Source organism: Dermacentor silvarum, chromosome 7 (assembly GCF_013339745.2).
Source record: "Dermacentor silvarum isolate Dsil-2018 chromosome 7, BIME_Dsil_1.4, whole genome shotgun sequence".
Classification (NCBI taxonomy): domain Eukaryota; kingdom Metazoa; phylum Arthropoda; class Arachnida; order Ixodida; family Ixodidae; genus Dermacentor; species Dermacentor silvarum.
In genome coordinates, this window is record NC_051160.1 from 45,653,815 (window position 1) to 45,679,630 (window position 25,816).

At 45.9% G+C, this 25,816-nt stretch overlaps 2 protein-coding genes across 2 annotated transcripts in view; one reads left to right on the forward strand and one right to left on the reverse strand.

Annotated features, from left to right (window-relative positions):
* The window catches only part of LOC119457987 (alpha-actinin-like), a 96,608-nt gene extending 80,839 nt beyond the window's left edge, over nt 1-15,769 (forward strand). The window contains 11 exon segments of the mRNA XM_037719776.2: nt 160-252; nt 1,470-1,777; nt 2,074-2,287; nt 3,198-3,455; nt 5,524-5,682; nt 6,497-6,581; nt 7,589-7,606; nt 7,609-7,691; nt 9,215-9,592; nt 10,454-10,612; nt 12,216-15,769. Coding sequence (XP_037575704.1) covers nt 160-252; nt 1,470-1,777; nt 2,074-2,287; nt 3,198-3,455; nt 5,524-5,682; nt 6,497-6,581; nt 7,589-7,606; nt 7,609-7,691; nt 9,215-9,592; nt 10,454-10,612; nt 12,216-12,374 — 1,914 coding nt within the window. The 3' untranslated portion in view covers nt 12,375-15,769.
* A 6,032-nt stretch (nt 15,770-21,801) lies between these two features.
* LOC119457989 (spindle and kinetochore-associated protein 1) lies at nt 21,802-23,087 on the reverse strand. Its single transcript, XM_037719778.2, has one exon. It carries the CDS (start codon nt 22,722-22,724, stop codon nt 21,951-21,953), a length of 774 nt encoding a protein of 257 aa, XP_037575706.1. The 5' UTR covers nt 22,725-23,087; the 3' UTR covers nt 21,802-21,950.
* Nucleotides 23,088-25,816: the final 2,729 nt, after the last annotated feature.

Here is a 25,816-nt window from a genome sequence, read left to right on the forward strand (position 1 = left end):
AGTTTTCTCGATTCTTCTCATTCAGGAAAAATACGGGGAATTGCAGAGAAATTCACACAAACACCTTCGGCTGAGACAGATGCCTAGGTGGCATGTGCGCACGAAATGCGACGGACTCTGAGAATGTTTAATCCTTGATTTGTCTTGCATTGTCCCTAGGCTGAGACCGCCGCGAACCGCATCTGCAAGGTGCTCAAGGTGAACCAGGAGAATGAGCGTCTCATGGAGGAGTATGAGCGCCTGGCCAGTGATGTGAGTGTCACTGCGTTTACATCCTCCCCTGTGTCTTTGACATACGTCCTTAGCTATTTTATTACGTGTCATAGTAGGGTAGTGCTTTTTTGCACAAAAGGTTATATGGTTTAGAGTTGGGTGCATGGAGAGGTTGAAATATTGTTCATGAGGATTTAGGCAGGGCATGTGTATTGTGGAGCGTTATCGAGGAGCCTTTAAGAAAAGAGGAACAAAGAAAAGGAAAATTAAGAAAGCTGTAGAGAACTTGATTTCGTAGGCGCTCATGTTTAATGCATTGCTTAAAAAATTAGTAACTCTAAAATGTAAGGTTACAAGGATTGGAGGAAGAAAATGTTTGTTCTGTGTTTGGTCGGATTTTTATGTTTCGTAGCTACTCTTAATTCCTGGCTCTGGCAGATTAGTGCAGATCACTCATATTTCGACAGTGTGCACCAAAATCTAGTGCATTGCCTAGAAGTTTCAAAAAGGTCATAATATGAATAATTGAATATGCATTAAGGTAACCAAATGGGTGTAAATCGATTTAGGAGAACGGTAGATTAGAAAACTTAGTAGCAGTTTATTAAGGCCTTATGTGTCTTATCATTCAGTCGACCTTCGAAGTCTTGAATATGCATTAAGGTAACCAAATGGGTATAAATCGATTTAGGAGAACGGTAGATTAGAAAACTTAGTAGCAGTTTATTAAGGCGAAAGCCTTATGCGTCTTATCATTCAATCGACCTTCAAAGTCCTTGAGCGAAAACGCCGTCGACTACACGGAAGGTACAAAAAGAAGTCAAACCCACGACCTTCGGTGTTAAGGCAAAGTTAATTAAAATAGTTAATTAAGGCACTCGAACTCATGACCTTTGGTGGGAGAAAACAAGTAATAAGAAGTAACTACGCATTCGAATGGCTATGTCAAGTAATTTAATGAATGTCTCGTGAGCGTGCAAGCTTTTGCCTTCATCCTCTTTGGCGTATGCTAAAGTGGCTGTCAATTTTTTTTTTTTTTCACAATGCAAACAACAAAGGCTTAATAGAGACAGCATGCAGCTTAGTCATTCTTGTGTGTCTCTCAAGTTATCGTCTTTTGTGTTGCAGAAACTATGAGTACATGTTTTTGGTGGTGTGAATGATTTGCAACTAGCGATTAAGGGGAGCTGCAGCTTTATTCCACTGAATATTTTCTGGCCACCAAAATATCGCTGCCTCAATTTGTGGGAACGCAGCTTCTGGACTGGATCCGACGGACCACGCCGTGGCTGGAGAACCGCACGACGGACAACACACTGCCGGGCGTGCAGAAGAAGCTGGAGGAGTTCCGCGCCTACCGGCGCACGCACAAGCCTCCGCGGGTGGAGCAGAAGGCTAAGCTGGAGACCAACTTCAACACGCTGCAGACCAAACTGAGGCTTAGCAACAGGCCGGCCTACCTGCCTTCCGAGGGCAAGATGGTCTCGGACATCGCCAGCGCCTGGAAGGGCCTGGAGACGGCCGAGAAGGGCTTCGAGGAGTGGCTCCTCTCCGAGATGATGCGGTGAGTGGCTGCTTCCATCACGCGGAATTCCTTTGCGAAGCAGTCTGTCATCTATAGCAATGTGTTCGCAAAAGTGTGAAGCCAAGCTTGAGCTTGTAGCTGTCAAATTGAGCGTAACAAGAATTATGCGTTGGGCTATGTGGGATTAAAACACTACATGTGCTCATTTTCATTATTCTTCAGCACACCGAGCAACCACAACACTTCTACATGAGGTTTTCTCCATGTGAATGAACAATGCTTGAGACTATCCCTAAACGAGCCTGATCGAATTGCGTCGCCGCTTCGTCCTGCAGGCTGGAGCGCCTCGACCATTTGGCGCAGAAGTTCAAGCACAAGGCGGACATCCACGAGGAGTGGACGCGGGGCAAGGAGGAGATGCTGCAGAGCCAGGACTTCCGCCAGTGCCGCCTCAACGAGGTCAAGGCCCTCAAGAAGAAGCACGAGGCCTTCGAGAGCGACCTGGCCGCACACCAGGACCGCGTCGAGCAGATCGCTGCCATTGCGCAGGTGAGCGACATCGTACGAAGGAGAGGGAGACCTCGTCGACAGCTAGCAAGCGCTGTCGTCAAGACATGCAATTGTTTCGAAAGCCAGTTGGCATAGTTAGGGCATGAAACGTTAGGCGTGAGTGTTCTTTAGGCGAGAAGGAGCAGTCTTTAGGAAATTAATGTTTTGGAAAGTGATGTGTGCAAGTCGTTAAACTGCAGACCTAGCCAAAACTTTGCTGCAACTAGAACCACTTGAAGTGGTTCCTGTTCAATAAACCACTTCTGGTTCCACTTGCCAAGTGGTCCCTATTCAATAAACCACTTCAAGTCGTTCCACTTGCAGGAAACAGAAAATTTTTGCCTGGGGTACATGCATACGTATATGTGGACTGAGGCCTCTAGATTCAGTAATTTGCTGTGATGGAATAAAACAGGACACCGAACACAGAAGATTTAGTAACGTTAACATTTCGGTTCCCACGCGGGATCCTTGTTCATAAATCGACTTGTTCAGAAGCCAATTTGTGACCAAGATTTGCAAACAATGTTTGTGAACACTACAATGTGAGAGAAATTGGTGATTTTCTTGAGTTTTTATTGGGTTCCCCTCGGGTTTCCTTGGGTATATGAAGAAAAGTATCTGCACCAACTCTTTGATTTAGTGTGCCTTCAATAATCTGAGGCCAAGGGCAGGTCATTTTATCACTAGCCAGCATCATTTTGTAGAGGAGGTACTAGCACTTACTGCACCGTCACGGAGATGAGCCCCTCCTCGAAGCCCTTTTTGGCCATCTCCAGGCCTACTTACCAGCGCACAGAGTTGGCACGATGTGTGTATGTTCCAATATACACAACAGACACTGGCTTCTTATATGTCTCAAGTTAAGCAACTTGATTGGAGAACACACCTGCTGTCGTGCAAATCGCAGGAGCTCAACGCCCTGGGCTACCACGATGCGGCGACGGTGAACGCGCGCTGCCAGCGCATCTGCGACCAGTGGGACCGGCTGGGCACGCTGACGCAGAAGCGGCGCAGTGCCCTCGAGGAGGCGGAGCGTGTGCTTGAGAAGATCGACCACCTGCACCTGGAGTTCGCCAAGCGGGTGGCGCCCTTCAACAACTGGCTGGACGGCGCGCGCGAGGACCTTGTCGACATGTTCATCGTTCACACCATGGAGGAGATTCAGGTGAGACAGACCCTTTTCTCATTCCTGCTGCTGTATGCGAAAAAAACATAACGAGTACAGTTGACTCCAAAATGAACTAGCGCGCGAGCTACTGTTGGAATAGTTGCTGGAGTTGTTGGGCCGTCGAGCTCAGTGGAGTGGTAGTGTGCGGCATGCACTTTCATTATCTCGAGGTCACAAAGAGAGGGTACTTATGTTGTAAACGACTGCCCCTGCCGCCCGTGTCTCCCGCAGTGGTTCGCACCTGCCACGCAGCTATGTAAGGCATTGATGGACGAACCTTCATTCGGCCAATGCTGCCACGGTGGTGCACTCGAAGGCACACACGTGTGGGTTTAAACAAGCTGCGGCTTGTGTCGAATATAGCACTTCACTTTCAATGCGGTGCTGTTTATGGAAGTCGCACCTTAGTGACGTTTGCACTGTTGTCTTCGTGCACTGTAAAGTACAATCCCGCTGATACATTTTTCACGGGACTGTAAAAAAAAACGGAAGAGCCGGGAAACGCAAGAGCCGAGAAATAGGAAAAATTGAGAAATGAGCGTAGTGTTGAACTGCACACAATATTATTTAATTGTTACATGTGAAAAAAAGTCGTAGTTTCGCCCGAAAGCCGAAGCATCGATTGCGATAGCAAATTAGTAGACAGCTATACAATGTAAGGATAGTAGGTTTATCGTCCGTATAAACTTGTAAACATTCGTTTATTAACTATATTAACAAGCATGGTGTCAGTGCCCACACACATCACACTCGATGAGCGCGGACACGCGCTGTCAAACGCTGGCGTGAGGAAGCGCCGCTGCAGCAGCGAGCGAAGTGGCCTTCGTGTTGTTGTCTATCGCTTCAACGCAAACTGAGCGCCGAGAACACACAGCATGCACAAAGCTATGAGCCGCCGACGCACCTACACTGCCTAGACTCTGCCCCCAACAAAGATCGCTTTCAAGATACGGCCCACGCGCCGCCGTGAAGTACGCAGTTGATGCTAGATCGAGTGCAACGCTGCTCGCTATCCCTCCCTCCCCCCTCGCTGGTGCCTCGAGCGCAATGGAACAAGGCGCGCTCCCTCCCTGCTTTCCTTTCTTGCATGCGCGAGATTTAGACGCGGTTACGCGGTCGTCGGCTACCCTCGCACGCTTTCACTCGCACATACAGCATACAGCGCGTGGTGACGGCGTTATCACCATTGGACATTTTATGGAACATCTATCCACCAAAACTAATTTTAGGGCCACAACGCGTCATAGACACCATCTTTAGGTATTAAATACGGATCTCAAAAGCCATACTTTTGCTGGTGGAAACCGAAAATACTTCATAGGTGTCGCCACCGGCACTTTGGGCGGCCAGTACCATCGTCAAGCCACCAAGCCAAGCGACATGAAAAGTCAAAATGGCCACTCGGGCCGACGCGGGGTGGCAGTTCGCAACGTATGATGCGGGAACGGTCCCACAGTTGCGACGCAACAGCGAGGTTACCAATGCATGGGGTTCTATGGGAGCTGTGCCGGGACCGGTCGAAGACAACGTAACAGCCGGGAAAACGCAGCACCCGGGAACGTAACAGCGGGGTTCTACTGTATCAGGCATTGTGTCACCTTGCCTGGCAGCCCACAACATCTATTGCTGTAAAATTTAGGAATTAAAGAGTTGGGAGAGTCGGCATCACTTGCGTATAGTATATCAATGCAATGCAATGTTTACTTACCACCATGAGTGATAATGACAGTGCTGACATTTTCATATAGGATACCTCTGTTTTTAGAAATAGTATTGAATTACTCCTCCAAGTTATATGTATTTCTCAGTCTCTTTTTGTGTCTTCTTTTTTCACTATGCACCAAATTAGAAGGCATGTGCGCTCTTTTTGGGTGCATTAATGAACAATTCAATTCAGCATGTCGTCCTTTAGCACCATACTTAAGACACTTGACTAGAAAAGAACAAACAACAGGTAAGTGCGCCAGTTTTTTTCCCAAACTAGACCAAAGCTTTGTGTCACTTGGCTGCACTTGCAGCTCCTTCCTGTAGGCAGGCTTCACAACTCCCCGTTGTCTCTGTGCAGGGCCTGATGGACGCCCACGAGCAGTTCAAGCAGACCCTCGGCGAAGCCGACAAGGAGCACAAGGCCATTATCGGCCTGGCACAGGAGGTGCAGACCATCGCCAGTCAGTACCAGGTGCCCGGCGGTGTCGAGAACCCCTACACCACTCTCACCTCTCAGGTCGGTGTCCTGCTCTCTCGTACTGACTGTGCACGGTGACTGCGTTTGTGCATTACATGGGCAGCTAGCATTGTTGGGTCAACTAGGCCAAAACAAGTTCTTCTGACGCATCGTAATTAGTCTATGAACCTTGTTTTTTGTGTTGTTGTTTTTTTCATGCGCTTTATTGCTGTCCTTGTCTTCCATTACAATGTACCTTTCCCCCATCTCTGCAAGTAAGTCAGCTACCCTGCCAAACTTTGCAGTCCCCCAAAAAACTTATGTCTACAGAACCACATTGCATTTGTAGTTAAAATTGAAAGGTGAACGCTCCTCTCGTAGGGAGCCACTTATACTTTGATCTCTGAACCATCACTGGTTGCCTTGCCTGACATTTGTGGTGGGGGTCCCTCAAAAGGAATAGGTACAACCTCATCGTGGAAAACTGTTGCCCTCAAGTGCCCAGTGCTGAACCACGACAGCCACCAAATTTTTCTGAAATATTCATGGAGAAGGAGTAATAAATACGGACTAGAGGCAGCTTGGCAGTGCCAGGACATTTTACCCTGGGCACTCGGGGTAGTAATGTAGTCTGTAGACGAGAGATTTGGGGGCTCTGCGTAGTTGTGCAGGGCAGCTAGCCTGCAGAGATGTAGGAAAAAGTCTTATTTACCAACTGCACCATACTGTGAAGCAATGGGGGGGGGGGATCTTGAATTGGAGTTGTTGAGCCATCTGCATCCCAAGTCGTAGGCTGGACTTGGGTGCTCTGGGTTCCTGAATTCCGATGTGGGAGAACTGCTGTCACGTTGACCTGGCCTCTGTCTTTCTGCAGGTGATCACAAGCAAGTGGTCTGATGTGAAGCAGCTGGTGCCCAAGAGGGACCAAGTCCTCCAGGCCGAGCTCATGAGGCAACAGTGTATCCTTTTGTGCTGCTGCACCGAAGTCCAGAGTCAAATGCTGACGTGCACAGATTAGCCTCATATGGATTAGATGCACATAGATTAAACAGACGTGTCATGTTTGATGCGGTGTTAATGCGGTGCAGTGTAGTGTTAGCACCACTCTGCAGGGCTCTCGAACTGGCCATTCGTCGTGTCATTCTGAAAGTGCCAGTTCCCATCAGATTATTGAAAGTACAAGAGGAGGAGATCACTTGGGAATGCCGACTGCCAGCAGCGAAATCATTATTAGCTACAGGGCGTCAGAAAGACAAAGGACAAGAACAAAGTGAACACACAGAGTTCTTACTCTCAACTGCATTTATTTGAAGAAAGAAACAAGAAGCAAAAAAATAATTGCATGTGTAGATTAGTACATGTTTCGAAAAACGGCCTCTGGCGCTGTAGTTAATAATGAATCCACACCAACTTGTCCAGCTTTCAGTTCTAATAGCAGCAGAATAGTTCAGGTTTCTGTCTTGAGTGAAACAGATATTGTTTCTGCAACAGGAGATGTCTTTTTCCCCACTGCCATTACCAGGCACCTCTCTTTCTCAAACTTGCGTCGGGCATTGAGCCAAGCACACTGACACATAGATCCCTGCCTGTCACTCTGTGTGACTTGTTCTGCAGGAGAAGATGGCTTCCCGAGGCTAAGGATAATCAGCTGGGGATGAGCTGAATGCTTAAACAGGCCTCTATAGGCTGCTGATAAAAGCTGTGCGTGAGCCATATGTTTGAGAACACCCGCTGTAATAAATGGCATGGCCCACGGCTGCAGTGACTTGGCAGCTGCGCCGAGGAGTCTTAGTTAATTCAGAACAGTTCACACCTGCATCCCTTCAGCCCTTGTGCCACTTCGCAAATTGTTTTACCCAGTCATTCAGTTGATAGATTAGTCAATCAATCAACTTTGCACAGTGATGTCGCGTATGGTAACGAGTGTGCCCTGGTGCCGACTGTACCTTCCTTGACTAACGCTCAGCGAATGAGCGCCTGCGCCGCAATTTGCCGAAAAGGCCAACGTTGTCGGTCCCTGGATCGAAAGGCAGATGGACGCCGTGGCGGCCCTTGGCATGGGAATGCAGGTGAGCGCAAAATTTCCAGTGCTCCCTCTCTTCGAGTGCATTAGCGTTTCACCCTCCACTGCCCCGGCAGCTCAGTGCAGATAGGAAGTATTAGATTAGGGGTACGCAGGAGGCTTGGGTCCCCGCAAGACCTAAGAAGTTTTGGTACTCTTGGGTATGCAAACTGCTTGCATCTCCCATAGTCTACAACTCTTGTGTTTAGCCATTTGAATGGAGTCTGATTGTGTGGGGCCCTTTTGTAACTGCCCAGACAGTCACTAATGACAGATGTAGAGTCTGAACTGAAATGAAACATTGTCATATTGTAGTGACGTTTAAGAACCTGTCGGTGCAAAACAGTGAATCACAAATTTAACTCTTTATAGGGTGAACTTGTGCCCTGAAAAAGAGGTAGCACTCGAAGCAGAATGATAGCAGCGATCGCAGTCAAAATCTGATCAACGGGTCAAGTGCGCCGGCTATTTGTACACCTATCGCAGTACATTCGAGCATAAATTCTGGTGCTCGCGCACATTCCAGAGTGCACACTAGTATTCACATCACGCACGTAATCTGATCACACGATTCTTTTGCCATCAGCGACAACGATAGAGAAAGTTCCGATACATGAAGGCACGTCTTGGCGCCAAGCGATAACTTTGTAATAGCAGTTAGCTGGTGAAAAATAGTCACCAGGAAAGGACAAACGATGTACGCATGCCAATATAGTGGTTTCGCTCAGTGTCTTGCTCTGCGGTAAGAGAAGGGAGCAGAATGAGGAAATGGCGGAGCAAGACGGCATGTTCGCTTCTGGAATCGGGACATTTATAATGAAAATGGGCACCATTTACACAGCCCCAGAAGTCGTAATTTGATGATGCATTACGATTAATATGGATATTAGTGAAACATTGCACATTTCGTCGTACGACATTCTCACAAACTTTGACAACAGCCATGGCAGAAATACTGCGGCTGCATTGAGTACTGACTCATACTTTCAAAGTTGTAGAAACTCCGACATATGCTTCTCACACATTAAAGGACCGCTCATCAGCAAGCAGAAGTGATGGGAAACGCATTCTAATTAGGTAATAAAGTTGGTCTTGAAATGCCATCGTACCATGTTGTCATCAACATTATTGGTATGTTATGACACCGAGCAAAATTAGCTTGTGTTGTGTAGCAGTAAGACTAGGTATGATGATGTTGCTCATGCAAAAAAAAAACAAGTGTTTCATCTGTCTTTGCTCGCTTGTGGCAGCCTTAGTGATGACAGGAATAGAGTCCGCTAGTCTGACAGATACACCTCCTGGGTACCAAAACAATATTGTAGGAAGGATATTGTAGTGTAGAAACAATATTGTAGTAAATTCTATGGGGCTCTGGTGCTTACCAGTATTTTTTCAAAGCTTTAAGCAGTTGGACCTTTATTTAAGGCAAATAAATGTAACGAATAGTCGGGAATGCTATGTCGGTACTGATTTAAGAAAGTGGATGAATTGATGTAAATGGGAAGGCTCTGTGCACGTCCGGCACTGCAGGGCTCGCTGGAGGAGCAGCTGAAGCGGCTGCAACAGTACGAACAGGCGGCGGCGCAGTACCGGCCGCACCTGGAAGAACTGGAGCGCACGCACCAGGAGGTGCAGGAAGCGATGATCTTCGAGAACCGGTACACGCACTACACGATGGAGACGCTGCGGGTGGGCTGGGAGCAGCTCATGACTTCCATCCACCGCAACATCAACGAGGTGGAGAACCAGATCCTTACGCGCGACTCCAAGGGCATCACCCAGGAGCAGCTGAACGAGTTCCGCATGTCCTTCAACCACTTCGACAAGAACCGCACGGGACGGCTCACGCCGGACGAGTTCAAGTCTTGCCTTGTCAGCCTCGGCTACAGCATCCGCAACGACCGCCAGGTGGGCCCGAGTCTCCTCTTGCTTGGTCTGATCTCCTGTTTACTTGCGACAGAAAGTTTGTGTTTGCACTGGTTCGTGGACCCTCTTGTCTGAAGCCCCTTGTATGTCATATGGGCCTCCGAGATGCGTAAGCGTGCAAAATTTTGCTTATAATATTAAGTTACATGAACTTATTTGTGTGATTGTGTCTGTAGTGCAATATGTCTAATCATGCGAGAAAAAAAAGTGATAAGACGTAGAGACATATGCACCAAAATCTTGGGAGGCAATGGCCGTCACTCACCAAGTGTATGCCAAGTAGGCAGCATGACAATACCATGCCACGGTGCGTGTAAAAGTAGTATGCTATTTTGTCACTGCTACTCGCTGTTGAATTGCAGTGCAACTTTATGGCAGTGCTAATTACCTTCGAGTTCAGTTTCACGGCAACACAATTATCACGTTGTCGTGAAGCTGCATTCAGTGGCAAAACATTTGTATAAATTGCATGCCAACTTTACACATTCATAAATATCTTGAGCTTTTTGTAGTTCAATTCTTTTGCAAATGCCTGAATTAATAAAACATTGTGGACATTATTTGAGGTAATAAAGCATGTAAGCCTCGTTATAATGAAAATTGTGTTATAGTGAAGTTTTGGCAGCTTTTTAAATTGGAGGTCAACTGCACTTCATCTTTCTGTCCTGAATAAAGAGTTTTGGCGGTTTTTAGCAGCTGTACAAATCAAATTAAGGTCAAATGTGCTTTGTTTCTTTGACCTGAATGCAGGCTTTAGTTAAATGTCACAGTGCATGCTATTATTTTTTAGTGCACTGTTGTGTAGATACTGCAGGACTGTCACTTATAACCTGTTGTTTCCAGGGTGACGCTGACTTCAGGCGCATCATGAACATTGTGGACCCGAACAACACGGGCTACGTCCACTTCGACGCCTTCCTTGACTTCATGACTCGGGAGAGCACAGACAGGGACACGGCTGAGCAGATTATCGACTCCTTCAGGATTCTGGCCGGTGACAAGGTGAGCTGCCATGGCAAGAGTCGTAGCCGGTGATTCCACTTGCATCCACTCCACACGGTCACTTCGTAGATTGATGACACATGTAGTACAGGGCGATCCAAGAGTAGCGGTCAAAATAAAAGTTTAATCATTTGAAAAGTATAGACCTCGGTAAGGATGTGGTTTTAACAGAAATGAACAAAAAGTAGGATTACATGACTAAAACTGCATGAGGTTTCGTCTCCTGCATCAAGTCTGGAAGCTGCCACCCTGGAGTAAATGATCTAGATAAGGGGGGTGACAAATGCGTGAAGCGCCCAGACAGATAGGATGAGAATGTTAATCCTTATGGTGCTCCGAAGCTGTGTCCTCATGCACTCTCTACTTTTCTTAAGAGCAAGCTTCAGCTCGAAGGCTCCTATATAAATACATGGGAAAGGAGAAATCGTTTTTCTTAGCAACCACTGCACCAAATTTCATGAGGTTTGTTGCATTTAAAAGGAACCGTTAACATCCAGTGACTGTTGCGAGTGGATTTCTGATTTAAGCCGTCAATCATTGAAAAAAAAAATATTGAAAATGACAAGTTTTCAACAAACGAAACTGTGACGTTTGTAACTATAAATTCTATAAATGGCATCTAATAGTACATCTGAAGCGGACAAAATTGATGTATTATACATGGCTGTTAACCACTCCAATAATATGCGAGTACGACTTTCGCAAAACCCTTGTAAATATTGTAACAAATTCACGTAAGATATAAATTAAATCAAATTTGTGTGCTTTGGATGTTCTAATCGATGCAGTTTACAGACCTGCGATATCTTTTCTAGCTGCACAGTTACAAACTTGTAAACTTTGTGCTTCTATTTCTTTTTCAAGCTTACCGATTTTTGGCAATTCTTGTAAAACAAATTCAGGCCCTAAATCAAATTGCTGCTTCAAACAGTCACTAGAATTTAACTTTTCCTCTCAAACGCAACAAGTTTCATTAAAATAGGCCAAGAGGTTATCTCAGAAAAGCATTTCTGCATTTTACATGTACTTGAATAGGTGGTATCCGAGTTGGACCCGAGCTTAGCTTCCTCTTAATACGCAGCAATACCAACCAGTTCAGTCGGGTCCAGAAAATAAACCTGTTTTGACTTTTCTCATTGATGGGTTAACAATTTTAACCTATCAATAAGTTCTGTGGAATATAGCACAGCTCTGTGGAATAGACCAGATAGACTAGCGTAAGGGCCGCACCCGTGCAAGGGCCACACCCTCAACTTGGCAGCCCAAAATTTAGAGAGAAAAAAAATTTCCAGCGGAGAAGCAATCGCGTTCGGTGCCCCCATGCTGTGTGCATGCATTGGCGAATTTTCACGCGCTGCATACTTTCGCATGTCGTTACTAGATGGTGAGAGCCAGGGCGTGCACAAGATCTGGGGTGTGCAGTAGTCGCTGGCTGCGCCGGCACTATTTTGCCCAAAAGGTTCGGTTCCATGTAAGGGCCGTACCTAGTCAATAACTGTAAAAAATAGTGCGGCCCTTACACGAGTCTACACGGTAGATAGGCTGTGCAGTTGATCCCGACAATGGTTCAGTGTTTGAGACATGCGTGTGTTCTCCACTGCAGCCATACATCACCGCAGAAGAGCTTCGCCGGGAACTTCCGCCGGACCAGGCGGAATATTGCATCCGACGCATGGCTGCGTACAAGGGCCATGGCGCTGTCCCCGGAGCGCTGGACTACATGTCGTTCTCGACGGCGCTGTACGGGGAGAGCGATCTCTAGAGCACTGTCGCACGTTTTTGCTTTGTTATTTATTTTTTTCTTTTCTCTCTGTTGGCAAAAAAAAGAAAAAAGGAAAAGGAAAGAAAATTTACACTTTTTTTTCCTCCCCCTGCGAGTACTGGAAGGAATTTGTGGCAGGGGGCAGTGCAGGAAAGACGTGAAACGAGCCAGTCCGAGACCGGCTACAAGCCGATTGCCGCTGATGGAAGGTTTGGCTCAAACTGCTCTGAAGTCGGCTACGAGCCAGCATCAGTGGCTGGGAGCTGGTTTTTCTTTATTATGACCACCGTGTCAAGGTCTCGTGCGATCGGCTCTCCGCTATTTTATTTTGTTTTCCGGCCAATCATTCTGTTGTCCCTGCCCAAGGCAGGTCTAGGTTTGCATTGGTGTTACGTCAGCGTGGGTTCAGAGGTATGAACCGCAGCATGAAAGAAGGATCACTTGAATTTCATTATCTGAAGTCTCCAGTCCCATGGAAGGGACAAAATTGACGCTGACTCGCAAGGGCTTGAGGCTGCAAGTTGGAAGGCAGTACCTGCCGTTCCAACTCGTATACATGTAGTGCCGCATCGTTTGAGCTTGCAGTTCGTTTTAGGGCTGCGCTGTGAGAGCTATAAGCAGTGAGTTTTGCAAATACATGACTGCTAGGAGACTGAGGTTAAGATCCCAGCGTGAAGCGCACTTTCTGACGACACCGGTGCAACCTAATGCTTTGTTTAGAACAAAGCTGATGAAATTGAAAGCGTCTAACGTCGGTGGCACAATCTGATGATTCTGCGGAATTGGTTGTGCCGGAAAAAAAAAATGTTCTGGACTCTTATCTCTTCGTCTTTTGATCACCTCTTTCTTTGCTGAGCATTTTACAGCGGAGCGAAATTTTCTCGCTGAAGCCCAAAGTTTTCGCAGTGATGTTGAGGTTGTGAGCTTGAGTCAAAAGCGTTGAAAAAACATGTGAAACGACCGACTTCTGCATTGCCCCTTGGACTCTCCCAAGTCTTTGTTTGGCACAAAATGTATCTCGAAATAGGCTGATTACTTTTTTTTTTGCTTTGTCGAGCACGTGAGACTACTTTTTTTTTTTTTAACGTAGACAAAGCCGCGGCCTCATATTTCTACCAATCACTCAAAAAAATAAAAAAAATAACTACACCTCTTCTTAGTCTTCCCGACCAAGCCCAAACATTTTCTATCTCGTGCGCGGCACAGCTCTTCGGCCACGAGCCCAAGAAGTCATTGTCGTAACCAATTTTTGTACTGCCAACATAGCATGCGAGTCGGGAGCATGCTTCTCGAGGTGCTAATTAACAAAATAATAAACCCAACAGTTCGTTAGTGACAGACAAGCGACATCATTTTGACCCCTCCCAAGCTGCCGTCAACCATCCTGCCATTGCTTGCAGAGCTGTCAATGTGTCCGCGTTTTTCCGGCATTGGGGGTAGAAACTAGACAGTGTTGTGTCGCAGTATCTGAATACGTAATTTGTTTAAAGTGCTGCAGTCGACGTGTACATCGCTTCATTTTTGGGCGTAAGCGTTGTAAATTCAACTCTATCCAGCTCTTCTTGCGCTTTCACTGTTCCGAGGATTAGCATCTTAATGTATTCGTCTTGAAATTGACAATTACGGAAACGGAACAGCGTGCCGAGTCTTCTCTTGCTCAAGCAGTCCTCGCTTCTCTTCGACACCTGGTTAGGACTTTTGTTATCGCCTTTTCCGTGCGTGTGGCTAAAAACGGCTTGTTTCATTTTTTGTTTCAGTCTTCAAAACGATAGCTTCCAGTTTCTTGACTGTTGTCCCTTGTTCTTGTTTTTCTCTCCCTATCACTCTGTTAAAAGTTTTCTTTGGGTGTCATAATCTCCCAGAGCTAGTCTAGAGACTTCACATATATTTAAATGCTGAAAAGGAGATTAAAAAAAAAGAAAGAAAGAAGAGAAACGACGTTGGTGCATCGGCAGCGAGGTGTGTTGTGCCGTACCTGTCATCAGCCGTCAGTGCCTACGTCCAAAGCAATTGTCAGGCGAGCCTTTTTAGAACCCACCACGTCGTAGTCTCGAATCTAGATTTTTTTTTTTCCTCGGCCATGAACGCACTTCTATAGATTATGTACTAATGATTTTGTTTAGGATCTTGTGAAGCGGGTCGCGATGCTACCGGGCTGGTTGTGTGTGCATGTATGTACTATGTATGTGTGAACATTATACTTCTCGGTATGTTCTTTGTGTGCGCATGTGTGTGTGGTGAATGTGCGAGTATTTTCTCAATCCCTTTTGACCGTTGTCTGTCAGCTATATTTTTTTGGCGAAGAATAATCTTGACAAGTCGGTTGCAACGCTTCTGCCAAGCGATAACATGAAATATGGTATACAAACAACAGCGGCCTAGTGGTGAAAGTTTGTCGATCCGGAAATTTGCCTCAAAAACTGCGAAATGCACCATTCGTTTACTTTTGCCGCGAAATTTGCACATGTGAGAGTTTTGACTTGCCAGCTTCCAGTGCATTTAAACTGTATTGTCTGCTCTCGCCTGCGAAACAATGCAAAATATGTCTGTGAAAGGCTGGAAGTGTCAAGCGGTACGTTTACTACTGGAACCTGTCCATTCGTGCCAACTATGCAATCCTGTTGCCAGTATTGTTTTATATTTGACTGGCTTTGGATTTGGCTATCACTTAGTGTCAACCGGATGACATTACTATTTTTTTTTCTTCACAAATTTAGAGTAATGAAATTGACTTCTCCTAGGTAGATCTCGTACCCTGGAGGAGTATCTGTGGTAGATTCCTCAGTGTAGTTGAGAGATAAGTCGACGAGAAACGGACGTCTGCGGCGCGTCGAGTCGCAGTTTGTCGGAAGCTTATACCGCAATGGCTGACTGCGCGTAATGTGTTTGTGTGCGTCTGTTTCTTAATGTGTTGTTTGTGCTTCATGACTGCGAGGTGCCAAATGTAGACAGTACTTTTAAACTGCCTCATTGCAGTGGGTGTTGCCAAGTGCAGAATTCGTTCTGACGGGATGACGAGAGACATTAGTTTTTTTTTGTTTTTTTTTCTTAGACGACGCACTGCACAAGCTTTTGCTATGTCAGAGAAGCTGAACAACTCGCACTTTGACTCTTTTGTCTCGATCGTATGTACTTCCGCATTGCTCTAGGTTGTGTGTTACCCGCTGAACAAAAAAAAAACGAAAGTCTGTTTTTGTTCCGAAATGGCAGTGTGCGAACATTTTTTTTTTTTTTTCTTTGTGTGCGAAACATACTGGCCTGGGTACTGGGGGAAATATGCCGAGATACATTTGTGGAACATCACAAACACCACATATCGTCGCTCGCCTGTGAATTGGAAAAAGTTTTTTTTTTTTTTTCTGGCTGTAATAAATAAAAAACAGTGTTTGAACATACCGTTCTGGCTTCTCTTCTTGTGTGTGTGTTTGTTTTGTGCATTACAGCTTGTTCTTGCGATAAGAAATGAGCGGAATTGCTCACCATCCATCTTGGATGATTGGATCTATGGTTATTTATTTATATTGGTGTGCAAATAGTGAATTTTGAGACGATCGAATGCGAATTGAATAGTGCCAGGAGCGAATCGAATAGTTTTTGAATAACAAACAGCCGTTATCACAATTAATATAAAATAATGTTCACATCCTAGTATTCTTAACGTTATCAAGTTTATGTCACTACATAGTACCTTATGAAGCATTTATTAAAAGCACAAATGTAGCTTTAGGAGCAAGCAAGTAGTTTCTTCACATGCACAGGACTCTTCAGAGATTGTGAATGATAGCTGTATATATATATATATATAGGCTGTAAAGTACGGCTACCTAAGCAGCGTAACCTGGGGAGGGGGGGGGGTGTATTCTGTAAGTCTCCACCCAGTGGACGTGTCCATTTCGTCTGCTGCTGAAGTTCTGATTGGCTGGGTTATGCATCAGAAGGAGACGGGCACCCCCAACCAATCGGAGCATCAGCAGCAGACGAAATGGACATGTCCACTAGGTGGAAACTTTCAGAATACCCCCCCTGCTCCACTACGCAAGTCCTCATGTTTTATGTCTATACTATGCCCGCGGGGGTGAAAATTTACCATACTTTTGCTCCAAATGTGTGTTTAAATGTGTGTTTAATTAAATGTACTGAAAAAATATTCGCATTTGAGTCGCTATTCGATTCAAAGGCCAGGACACTGTTCGATTCATTATTTGATAGTTTGGAGTAATTGCACACCCCTGTTTGTTTACAAATGGGTGAAATCTTATATACCAGGCATGAAAGCGTGTTATACAAGTTACCACTCGCAAGTTCATATCATAAGTGTCAAATAGAAAATATGCAGACATATTGCAGCGAAACTGAAAAAGCACATATATTCCTCAACAAGTACTATATCAGCAGGCTAAACTTGCTACGTTATTGTAAAAAACAAGCGAACCGACTACAGATACGATGAAAATTTAGAGAAGACAAAATCAGATGTGCGCTTGTACAAAATAGTACAGTAGCAACAGCAATAAACTTGAGCATGGTCAGGTGAAGTTTAGTAACTGCGTTGTTCTTCATTATTGTGTGGCTATAATCCACCACATTGACTCGGTGGCTGTGGTGCCCTGCTGCCGAGTATAAGGTCGAGGGTACGATTCCCAGCTGTATTGCAATGAGGGGCATTGTACCATTGCGAGCACAAGTTACGAGACCATGGCTTTGGTGAAAACAAGCTTTTCTTTTCATGCTGCTGTGCAGCACGAACTTATTTGGGAGAGGTACTGTATTGGTCGAACAAGCACATGTGCATTGCACCACTTCATTCCAGGCTGCAAAAAAATAATAAAATTATCTGTGCTTTCTGAATTTTTGCTCTCTATTGTACTTGGACGTGTTCAGAGAACCCTATGTTATCAAAATTATGGCATGCTCGCCCTGTCCAATTTAGAGTACTTAACTCTTCCCAAAGTCACGCACGACATCTTTAAAGCGGTGTTGCTAGAATAATGAAAGAGAAGGATTTAATCCACGCAAGAGCATCGTGAAGCTACAGAGCTAGCTTCCTGGTGAGCTCGGATGGTAGATAGACTGCTTCGAAAGGCGTTGGTCCCGAGTTCGATCCTCGGACCAAGACAAATTTTTTTCTTTAGTTGCGAAAGTTTCTGAGAAACCCATATGGGTTTTCTTTGTAGCTTCATGCTAATATTGTTACAATGCGGTCTTGTTGGTATGTCATCTTGGAATAGCAGTGTAGTGGAAGCCAGATGAGGACACAGGAGAGAACACGGACACAACGGGGCACTGTGTCTGTGTATTCATGTTTTATTCTGTGTCCTTGTCTTGCTTGCGCTGCACTAGTGTTCATGCTACTCGTAGGTGGACGAAAACTTTTTTCACTTTCATGGAATTTTCTTTCACCTTGCTGAATTCCACAGAATTGATTTGCCATTGCAAGAATGAGCAGATGTGAGCGACAATCTGGCTGCATTGTCACCACTGCAGCTTGCGCAATAAACTCTCAGTAAAGCTTAGTGGCTGTCTCAGACGTCCCCCTGAAGTGCCACCAGGGTGCTCTGAAATGGGCAGTTGAATATATGTCATTAGACGATTAATCCGGACCCCTCAGGTATGGTGTCCCCAATAGCCCACAGTGCAGATGTGGTCACTATTGGTGGCCCTTTCATGGTCAGTGTCTGCACGCGTTTCACAAAAGCCAGGTCACCGGTTTAGTCATTCTCAGTACACCAGGCTTCCCAATGTCGCCAAAGCTGAGTAGCAGTGGGCTTGATTGGCCCCTGCCAGAAACACGTGGAAATTCCACGTGTTTCCGGCTGTAACTCCGGCTGTTGCTTTGCTGCAAAATAGTTCAAGCTGACACAGTTGGCAGTGTCCACAAGATGCGATTTCTTTCAGCCCAAGTAACCTTCCCCTGCCACCATAGCATCAACCAGCAACTTAAAAGCTCTATATTGTTAGAGAAATAAATTAACCTCAGTAAATCAATCAATCAATCAATGTTGTAAAGCAGTTCTTGTACAGGCCTCAAGTCAAGCCTTTCGTGGATTTTTTGAATATATCGTTTTCATATTGCCAATGTGACACATACTGGAAAATAAATGTGACTTGGAAACATCTCAGAGGTGAGGTCGATGGGCTCGTGGGAGTTCAAGTGGCCACGCCTGCGAAGGTTACAAGCATTTCGCTCAAAACAATCCATTACTCCAGTTTTTCAGTGCACTTTGAAAAGCGGACCTGCAATAAACAGACGGGGCTGCCAGTTTTGGCAGCTTAGTAGTGCTATTAATTGGACTGGCTACTTTCGGTGCCTATCCTGCGCTACCTGTCCACTGTGGCAGTATAATGAAGATGCCAGAAATATTCAATTTTGTATGCTCTCGGCGAAATCTATTTGTGTGTTGAACTGCAACGACTCGCAGACATTGTCAGTCAAAGGGCAAGTCTTTTTAGTTTGCATTGGCACTGCAATCTGGCATTAATATTGTGGCTTCCCAAGACGTCTGGAAGCGCCTTTACAACCAGCACTACGGTGACGCACGCTTTTCCCCAGGTAACCTTGTGCTTCTTTGGTCCCTGTCCCATTGTTTATGGTCTTTACAAACTAACCTGATCATATCATGTTTCATAATGCATGAGACTTTATAGAGCTGCCCCTTGTGGTAAGGTGGTAGTTGGGTTCATAGAGTGATTTGTATGAAGCACCGGAAAAGGTATCACTTGAAGATCTTTCTATGGTTGTACCCATAGCTTGATGCATCATGTTCGTTCATCATTTCCGGCAAACTGTTTTTTTCCCATGATAAACGTATGCAGAGAAGAAAGTAAAGCATCGACAAGAACATTTTGTTGTTTTTGCATATGCAATTTCTTTTCAAAGTGTCAATAATGCCTGCCAACGAGGATTTGTATAGGTGAGTTTGTTACGCGACATGTGAGCAGCTGTCTTTGTCATTTCCCATTTCTGTGAGTGGTTTCACTTGTTCAAGTAGACTGTATCCAAAAGAATACCATTGCCTGTGTTAATCGTTTGTGAAAGCTACCAGAAAAATCCCAAACTTTAGGTGGCCAGACAACAAAAAAGTCAGAATTATTCCCGTATTCCTCTTTGAAAAGAACATGATTTTTACACTCCTTCCCCCCACCCCCCCTCCAGCTTAAAAAAACATAAAATCTGACAATGAAAAACCCGACATACATTGTGGTCTGAATTCCAGTTTACTACAAAATTTACTAAAGGTAACTATATGGCTCTGCAATCAGCCACCGTGGGGATGATGGATTTGTCCAAAATCTTCGTGCTGATGGCTTCCACTGTTCTTGCAACATTATTGATTGTGCGTTATCTACGTTTCCAAGCATTCATTGTTTTCTAAACACAACAAGGCTTGGTCCTTGCTCCCGCATGCGTAATCATTGCGGATTGTTGCCTCCATAATGCACTATGTTGTTGAAAATAGTCAGTTGCCAAAGTCGCAAAGCTGTTTGAAGCCAGCAGGGCACTGTTTAGGCATAACCATGTACTGTCCATTATTCCCATGTTAGCTGAACATCCGTATTTGCTGCTTCCATAGACAATGCAGGTGCCAGAGTTTCATCTAGCATTTCTGTAAGAAACTGTGCTTAGTTCTCTGAATCAGCTGCTGCACTACGCCAGCAAGTATCTGTGCAGTCATATGAAAGATGGACACTTTGAGTGGTTGAGAAAAAATAATTTAGGAGGCATAAATATGGATAAAAAGCATACAAAATGCAACTGATCTGGTTTCATGTCAAAGTACGATGCATTGCATGACCGATTTTGTTGCTGGATTCAAATCATAACTGCTGAAAAATCAGAATTGGACACGTCGTAATGGCATTAGCACTTTAAGACGCTGTGTACGCAATTGTGTACGCCAAGAAAGTGGATCAACAGCAATAGCATTGATGGCAGTAATGGTATTGAAAATAGGGAGCTTTAGTATAGTGGAAAACAGCAAACGCAAGGATTTGGTATTAGCGTTGAGTGCTGCAAACTGCGCATGCGCAGAACGTAAATGTAGCCAGAACTGTTGTGTATGTACGCTATTTCCGGAATATAGCGTTCAACGCTAACGCACGCAAGGCATTCTGTACGTAGGGCAAGATGGCAGTGCCTGTTGAAGCGAGAGCCGTCCACTTCGTAACTATCGAGTCGTCAACCTGCACTGTTCGGCTCACTCGTTCCCCACTAATGCTCTTGTTTGCTTTAGATTTGTATGATTATGCTTCAACAGCGGCGTACAGGTGACAAATGGACGTTGTTTTCGATGTACATTCTCGATTAGCGGCGGAGTAGGCTGAACGAGAGGGTTCGCTCATGTTTGCTGTATCCGCCTCGAGATGGCGCCCAAGTGTATTTGCGTTAGCGTTTTGCGCCGTTCCGCTATTCTAAAACACTGCCTTGTACCGTGCAGTGCAGTCTTTCTTTCCGTTAGCGTTGCGTTGCACGCTAACGTAAGCGTTTTCCACTATACTAAAACTCCCCAATGTGTCGCATACATCTTGAAACTGTTCCGATTGAAATCGTGTTGCAAGTTTGAATAACAGGTTCAAAATGTTTTAGTAAAACGAGTGGGAAAGTAGACTATTTTGGGTACTTGCTCGGTGCGAGTATGTCGTATGTAGTGGGTGTACTCTTTTCATTGTTTTTCACAGTGTGTTGCATCAGGCATAATTTTCAAGTGCCTGGATGGGTGCTTTTCAAGCCTGCTAGACGTGAAATAGTTGATGTTTTCATATGTAATGTTCCTGCAGTGAGTTTTCGCATGGAGTCCATGTTCTGTAAACTTGACAAAACTCACTAAAGATTGACAATTTTTAATCTATTCTGCAGCTGTATGCTTTTTATGAGACTGAATATGCAAGAAATGCGGTGAAAGTAAGTTTTCAGTCAACTGAATTCATTGGCATCTGAAAGGGTTAAAAGAAAGGTTGGCATGCAACCTGGAAATTACCCTGGCAAAAATTCCAAATAAGAAACTCTAGTAAACTGGGTATCAACTGGGTCCACCTAGAAGTCGACTTGTTAGAGTTGATACCCTAATGGTTGGTCTTTATACAGCAGGCAAACTTTGAATTAAATGTTCCCAGTCGGCGACTACATGGAAACCAACTGGCTCTAGGTTGGATACCGTGACTAATAAAAGAAACTTATTATTGCCACTTTTGTGTATGTATGTTGGTGCAGCATCTGGAAAATGAAAGAGCGAGGTGGGAAGTTCACCAGTTGTCTTCCTACACTTTCAACGACTTTTCAGTGGTGGCGATGTGAAAGTTGTATCCGTAGCCCTGAAGCCTTAGTTCAGATGCATGGTGCTTCCATTTACAGAATATAGTTGAGAATTGCTAGGCCATGCGAGCATCGCATCGACTGGCGGAATCTAAACTAGTTCAAACGATACTTTCAAGCAGTGCACTTTATTCCCAGGGAAAAGAACACGACACTGCCGCGAGGCCATTGAAAGCCGCTTCGTACATCTATAAAAACTTTAAAATACCACAGTAAAATCAGTACAGAACATGCAAAAAGAAACAAAATGTCTATAAAACGTCTAATCAGACCACCACGTAGCGCACGATGCGTTCGGGTCCTCGGATTTCGCGTATCCTACCGCAGTGGCGCATCACCACAATGAACTGGGTGACGATGCGGATGGACTCGAACCCACCGACGCCTCCCTTGGTCAGGTCGTCGTCTACCAGGAAGCACAGCCTCTTGGTCTCGGCCGTCTCCTGCTGGTTGTACGCCGTCACCCGCTTCCACTGGGCCTCCTTGAGTCGCGACTTGGGCAGCGCCAGCAGCTCGTACTTGGACGCGAGCGCCTTGTTGAACGCGTCGACGAGCTTGTTGAGCGCGGCGAGCGTGAAGCGACCCTTCATGTACTTGGGAACGTGCGCAAACTCGCCCTCGCTCAGGTGGGCGATGTAGTTGGTGCAGGTCCGAGGACCAGCAGCTGGTCGCTGCGACGCCTGCGGCCTGTCACCGCCCACTCCGGGTTCAGACGAGCCGTTACCTTGGTTGCCCCGAGCGACGTCGTTCTGCTGATGCGCTGGCCGCTGTGGAATTAGGCTGTCGAGGAACGCCTTCTGGCATTCGGCGAGCTGCAAACGGACGTCGAGTTCGGCGAGCAGATTCGCCTCTTGTTCCTTCACCTGTTCGTGCTGCTCGACGCGTTCGCGAATTCGCCGCTGGTGTTCGTTGGCCCGCTGCAGCTTCGCCTGTGCGTCCTTCACGAAGTACGCGTCGTCGGCCGAGACCTTGGACAGGCCGACGCACAGGTTGAGCACGTCGAGCCTCCTGTGCAGGTGGGCTATGTACTCGTCGGTCATTTTTGGCGTTAGGCTTGCTGCTCACGCAACCGCTGAACGTCTGCGCGACGATGTGGTTTCGACGTCGCGGGGAAGTCGCAGGGTAAACACTGTTGGCCGGAAACAGCTGAAGAACGAGCTTGCGCAGCTGAAGGCGCTGGCGCTGGACGATCGCGCGCTTATATTTGAACCAGCCGCCCCGCCGCCCGAGGTTCGGCAACGACAATCGCAAGCTGCAGGTTACTACAAAACTTACGATGGCGCTGCTAAAAAGCTCGTATTTTTACTCACATTTTAAAGCGTACATATACTGTTCTATTTGTAGGTTTATTAGATAGTGTCCAAAATCCAATTTTCTGACGTGTTTTTGACTCTCGCAATTGCTTCCGCCACATGCAACAAACGAAATTCAATAACTGCATTATTTTTATCCAGAGGGCGCCATCCTATGACGCGGCTGCCATAGAATAAAGACGAGCAGAATAAAGAACTCGCTTTAAAGAACCGGCTGCCTGAGTATGTTTGAATACTGCTCACCCGTTACAATGGGTACGGCCACAAGTTCAGTTCAGTTCACCTCCCAAATCGCTTTCCTCCATGCTTTCGCCGCATTCAACCGATTCAACCAGCAAAAGGATAGCCTTTAAGATGTGCACTTTAAATCCAGTGGACGCTAAACATAAAACTTGTACAGCGTACTTGATTAAATCAAGCAGGCTAAGTGACTATTTTTCACAGCCCCGTTTCAAAGGGGGATGTCAATAAATTATCATCATCATGGAATTTTGAAACTATCAAACGAAATTAACTGTTTAGCAACGCCCTCATAACTTTTGTAATAACATGCAGTATGACCTGCAGTTTGCCGAACTAACATTGGGCGGCTAATTCAAATACTGGAACGAGTGAATGAGCGTTGCATTTGTTATTTCCGTATCACCAAGTGCCAAAGCTCGTGCTTTAGCTTTGCCCAGCACACAGTGGCTACCCTGCGACTTCCAAATCGCATCGAGGCGCAGATGAGCCTTAAAGCCAAAATGACCAACAAGTACATACAAAGAGGCCCGACGTACATGATCAGTCTGTGCAACGGCCCATCCAAGGTTTCGGTTTGGATGGGCCGAAACATTTTACCTTACCTTACTTTTTTTTTTTTTTTTCAGCGGGAGCCAATCTGTGCGTGTGCGTTTATTTATCGAATAAACTTACATGGCACGTGTTTTAGCATGCGGAATGGCGTGTATGCGCCCGACCACCGTTTACAGAGAAGTGATTAGACCTGGCTGCGACCAACGTTTATAGATACTTAAACGTTCTGCGGAATGGCATGTGTGCGGCCGACCACCGTTTCTAGAGTTTTTAGACCTGGCTGAGCCGACATTGTGACGGGTTTTAAATTCTAAGCATTTCTTGGCGAACATTTGCCACTTTGACAATATCTATCTATATATCTATCTATCTAGCCGCCTACGTCTTGGCGCTCTCATGGTCGTTTCGTTAACTTCATAGTATGACAAGAGTGTATGACGAACATAAATGATAGGTCATGACATGAATATCATGACGTGTGTGTCATATGTAGATCATGAAACAGCTGCCTACGTTTTGGTGCTCTCAGGGTTTTGGTAGGTACCAAAATTGGCATGGTATGACAAGAGTGTATGACGAACATAAGTGATAGGTTATGACATGACGTTCATGACATGCGTGTCATGTAGGTCATGTAACAGCCGCCTAAAATGACAATGACCCAGCGAAATAAAAATGATAACTCAAAAATCACTGAAATGGGTTCTGACGTGGGTACTAAGTGAAGGAAATACTAAAGCATGGTGGTAGAAGTCATATATTCATGAGCATGATTCAGCAAAAATCACAGTGACTCAGCAAAAAAGATTAACACTCAAAAACCACTGAAATGGGTTCTGACGTGGGTCCAAAGTAAAGGAAACACTCAAGGATGGTGGTAGAAGTCATAGTCATGAGCATGACTCAACAAAAATGACAGTGACTCAGCAAAAAAGTTTAACACTCAAAAACCACTGAAATGGGTTCTGATGTGGGTTCTAAGTGAAGCAGTGAGTGAGTACGATATTTATTTAAGTCCTGAGGAGGAAGAATTAAAGCGGGGCCGGAGGCCCCGCCAATCAATTCGGTGGCTCCACCCAGGTCGGGGCCGGTAGACAGAGTCCTTCAGCGACGGCCCGGGCCCTCTGGACAGCCTTGAGCTGAGCGATGAGCTCTGTGCTTCTGAGTGCTGAGTCCCAGGAGGACTGGTCAGGAAAGTCCGTGCCCTCGTTGGCAGGCCCCAGCCAGAGCATGTGTTCGAAGTTGTATTTGTCGCCGCAGTGTGGGATTTCAGTAGGAAGGTCAGGATTGATCCTGCTTAGTGTTGTTGGTGTGATGTATGTCCTAGTCTGCAACTGTCTGTAAGTGAAGGAAACACTAAAGAATGGTGGTAGAAGTCATAGTCATGAGCATGACTCAGCAAAAACTACAGTGAGTCAGCAAAAAAAATTAACACTCAGGAACCACTGAAATGGGTTCGGACGTGGGTACTAAGCGAAGGAAATACTAAAGGATGGTGGTAGAAGCCATAGTCATGAGCATGACTCAGCAAAAATGGCAATGACTCAGCGAAAAAGATTAACACTGAAAAACCACTGAAATGGGTTCTGACGTGGGTACTAAAGGGGCGTTTATAGTCCGACGTAACGTGAGCGCGCACGCTCCCTCACGTTGGCGAAAACGACCCAGCCAACATAACGTAACCGGCGGCTTCCGCGCGCCCGGCGCCGAATTGGCTCCTGACCCATTCGCGCGTTGGTCGCGTCGACTGCGCCGACCCACAATGCATTTCGCACGAAAAAATAAAGCCGCTTCGCCCCTGCTTCGCCGACGGTCGCGAACAGCCGTTCAAAGCGGCGCACGGGCTTCAGATCGTTCTGCGCATGCTCCGAAGATAACAGCCGAGATGGCGTTTCGGCTGGCGCAGCGCAACCGGCGTAGCGTGACTGGCCGCAAACGACGCTGGCCGACGCGCCCATAACGTCAGACTATAAACGGGCCTTAAGTGAAGGAAACACTAAAGGATGGAGGTAGAATCCATAGTC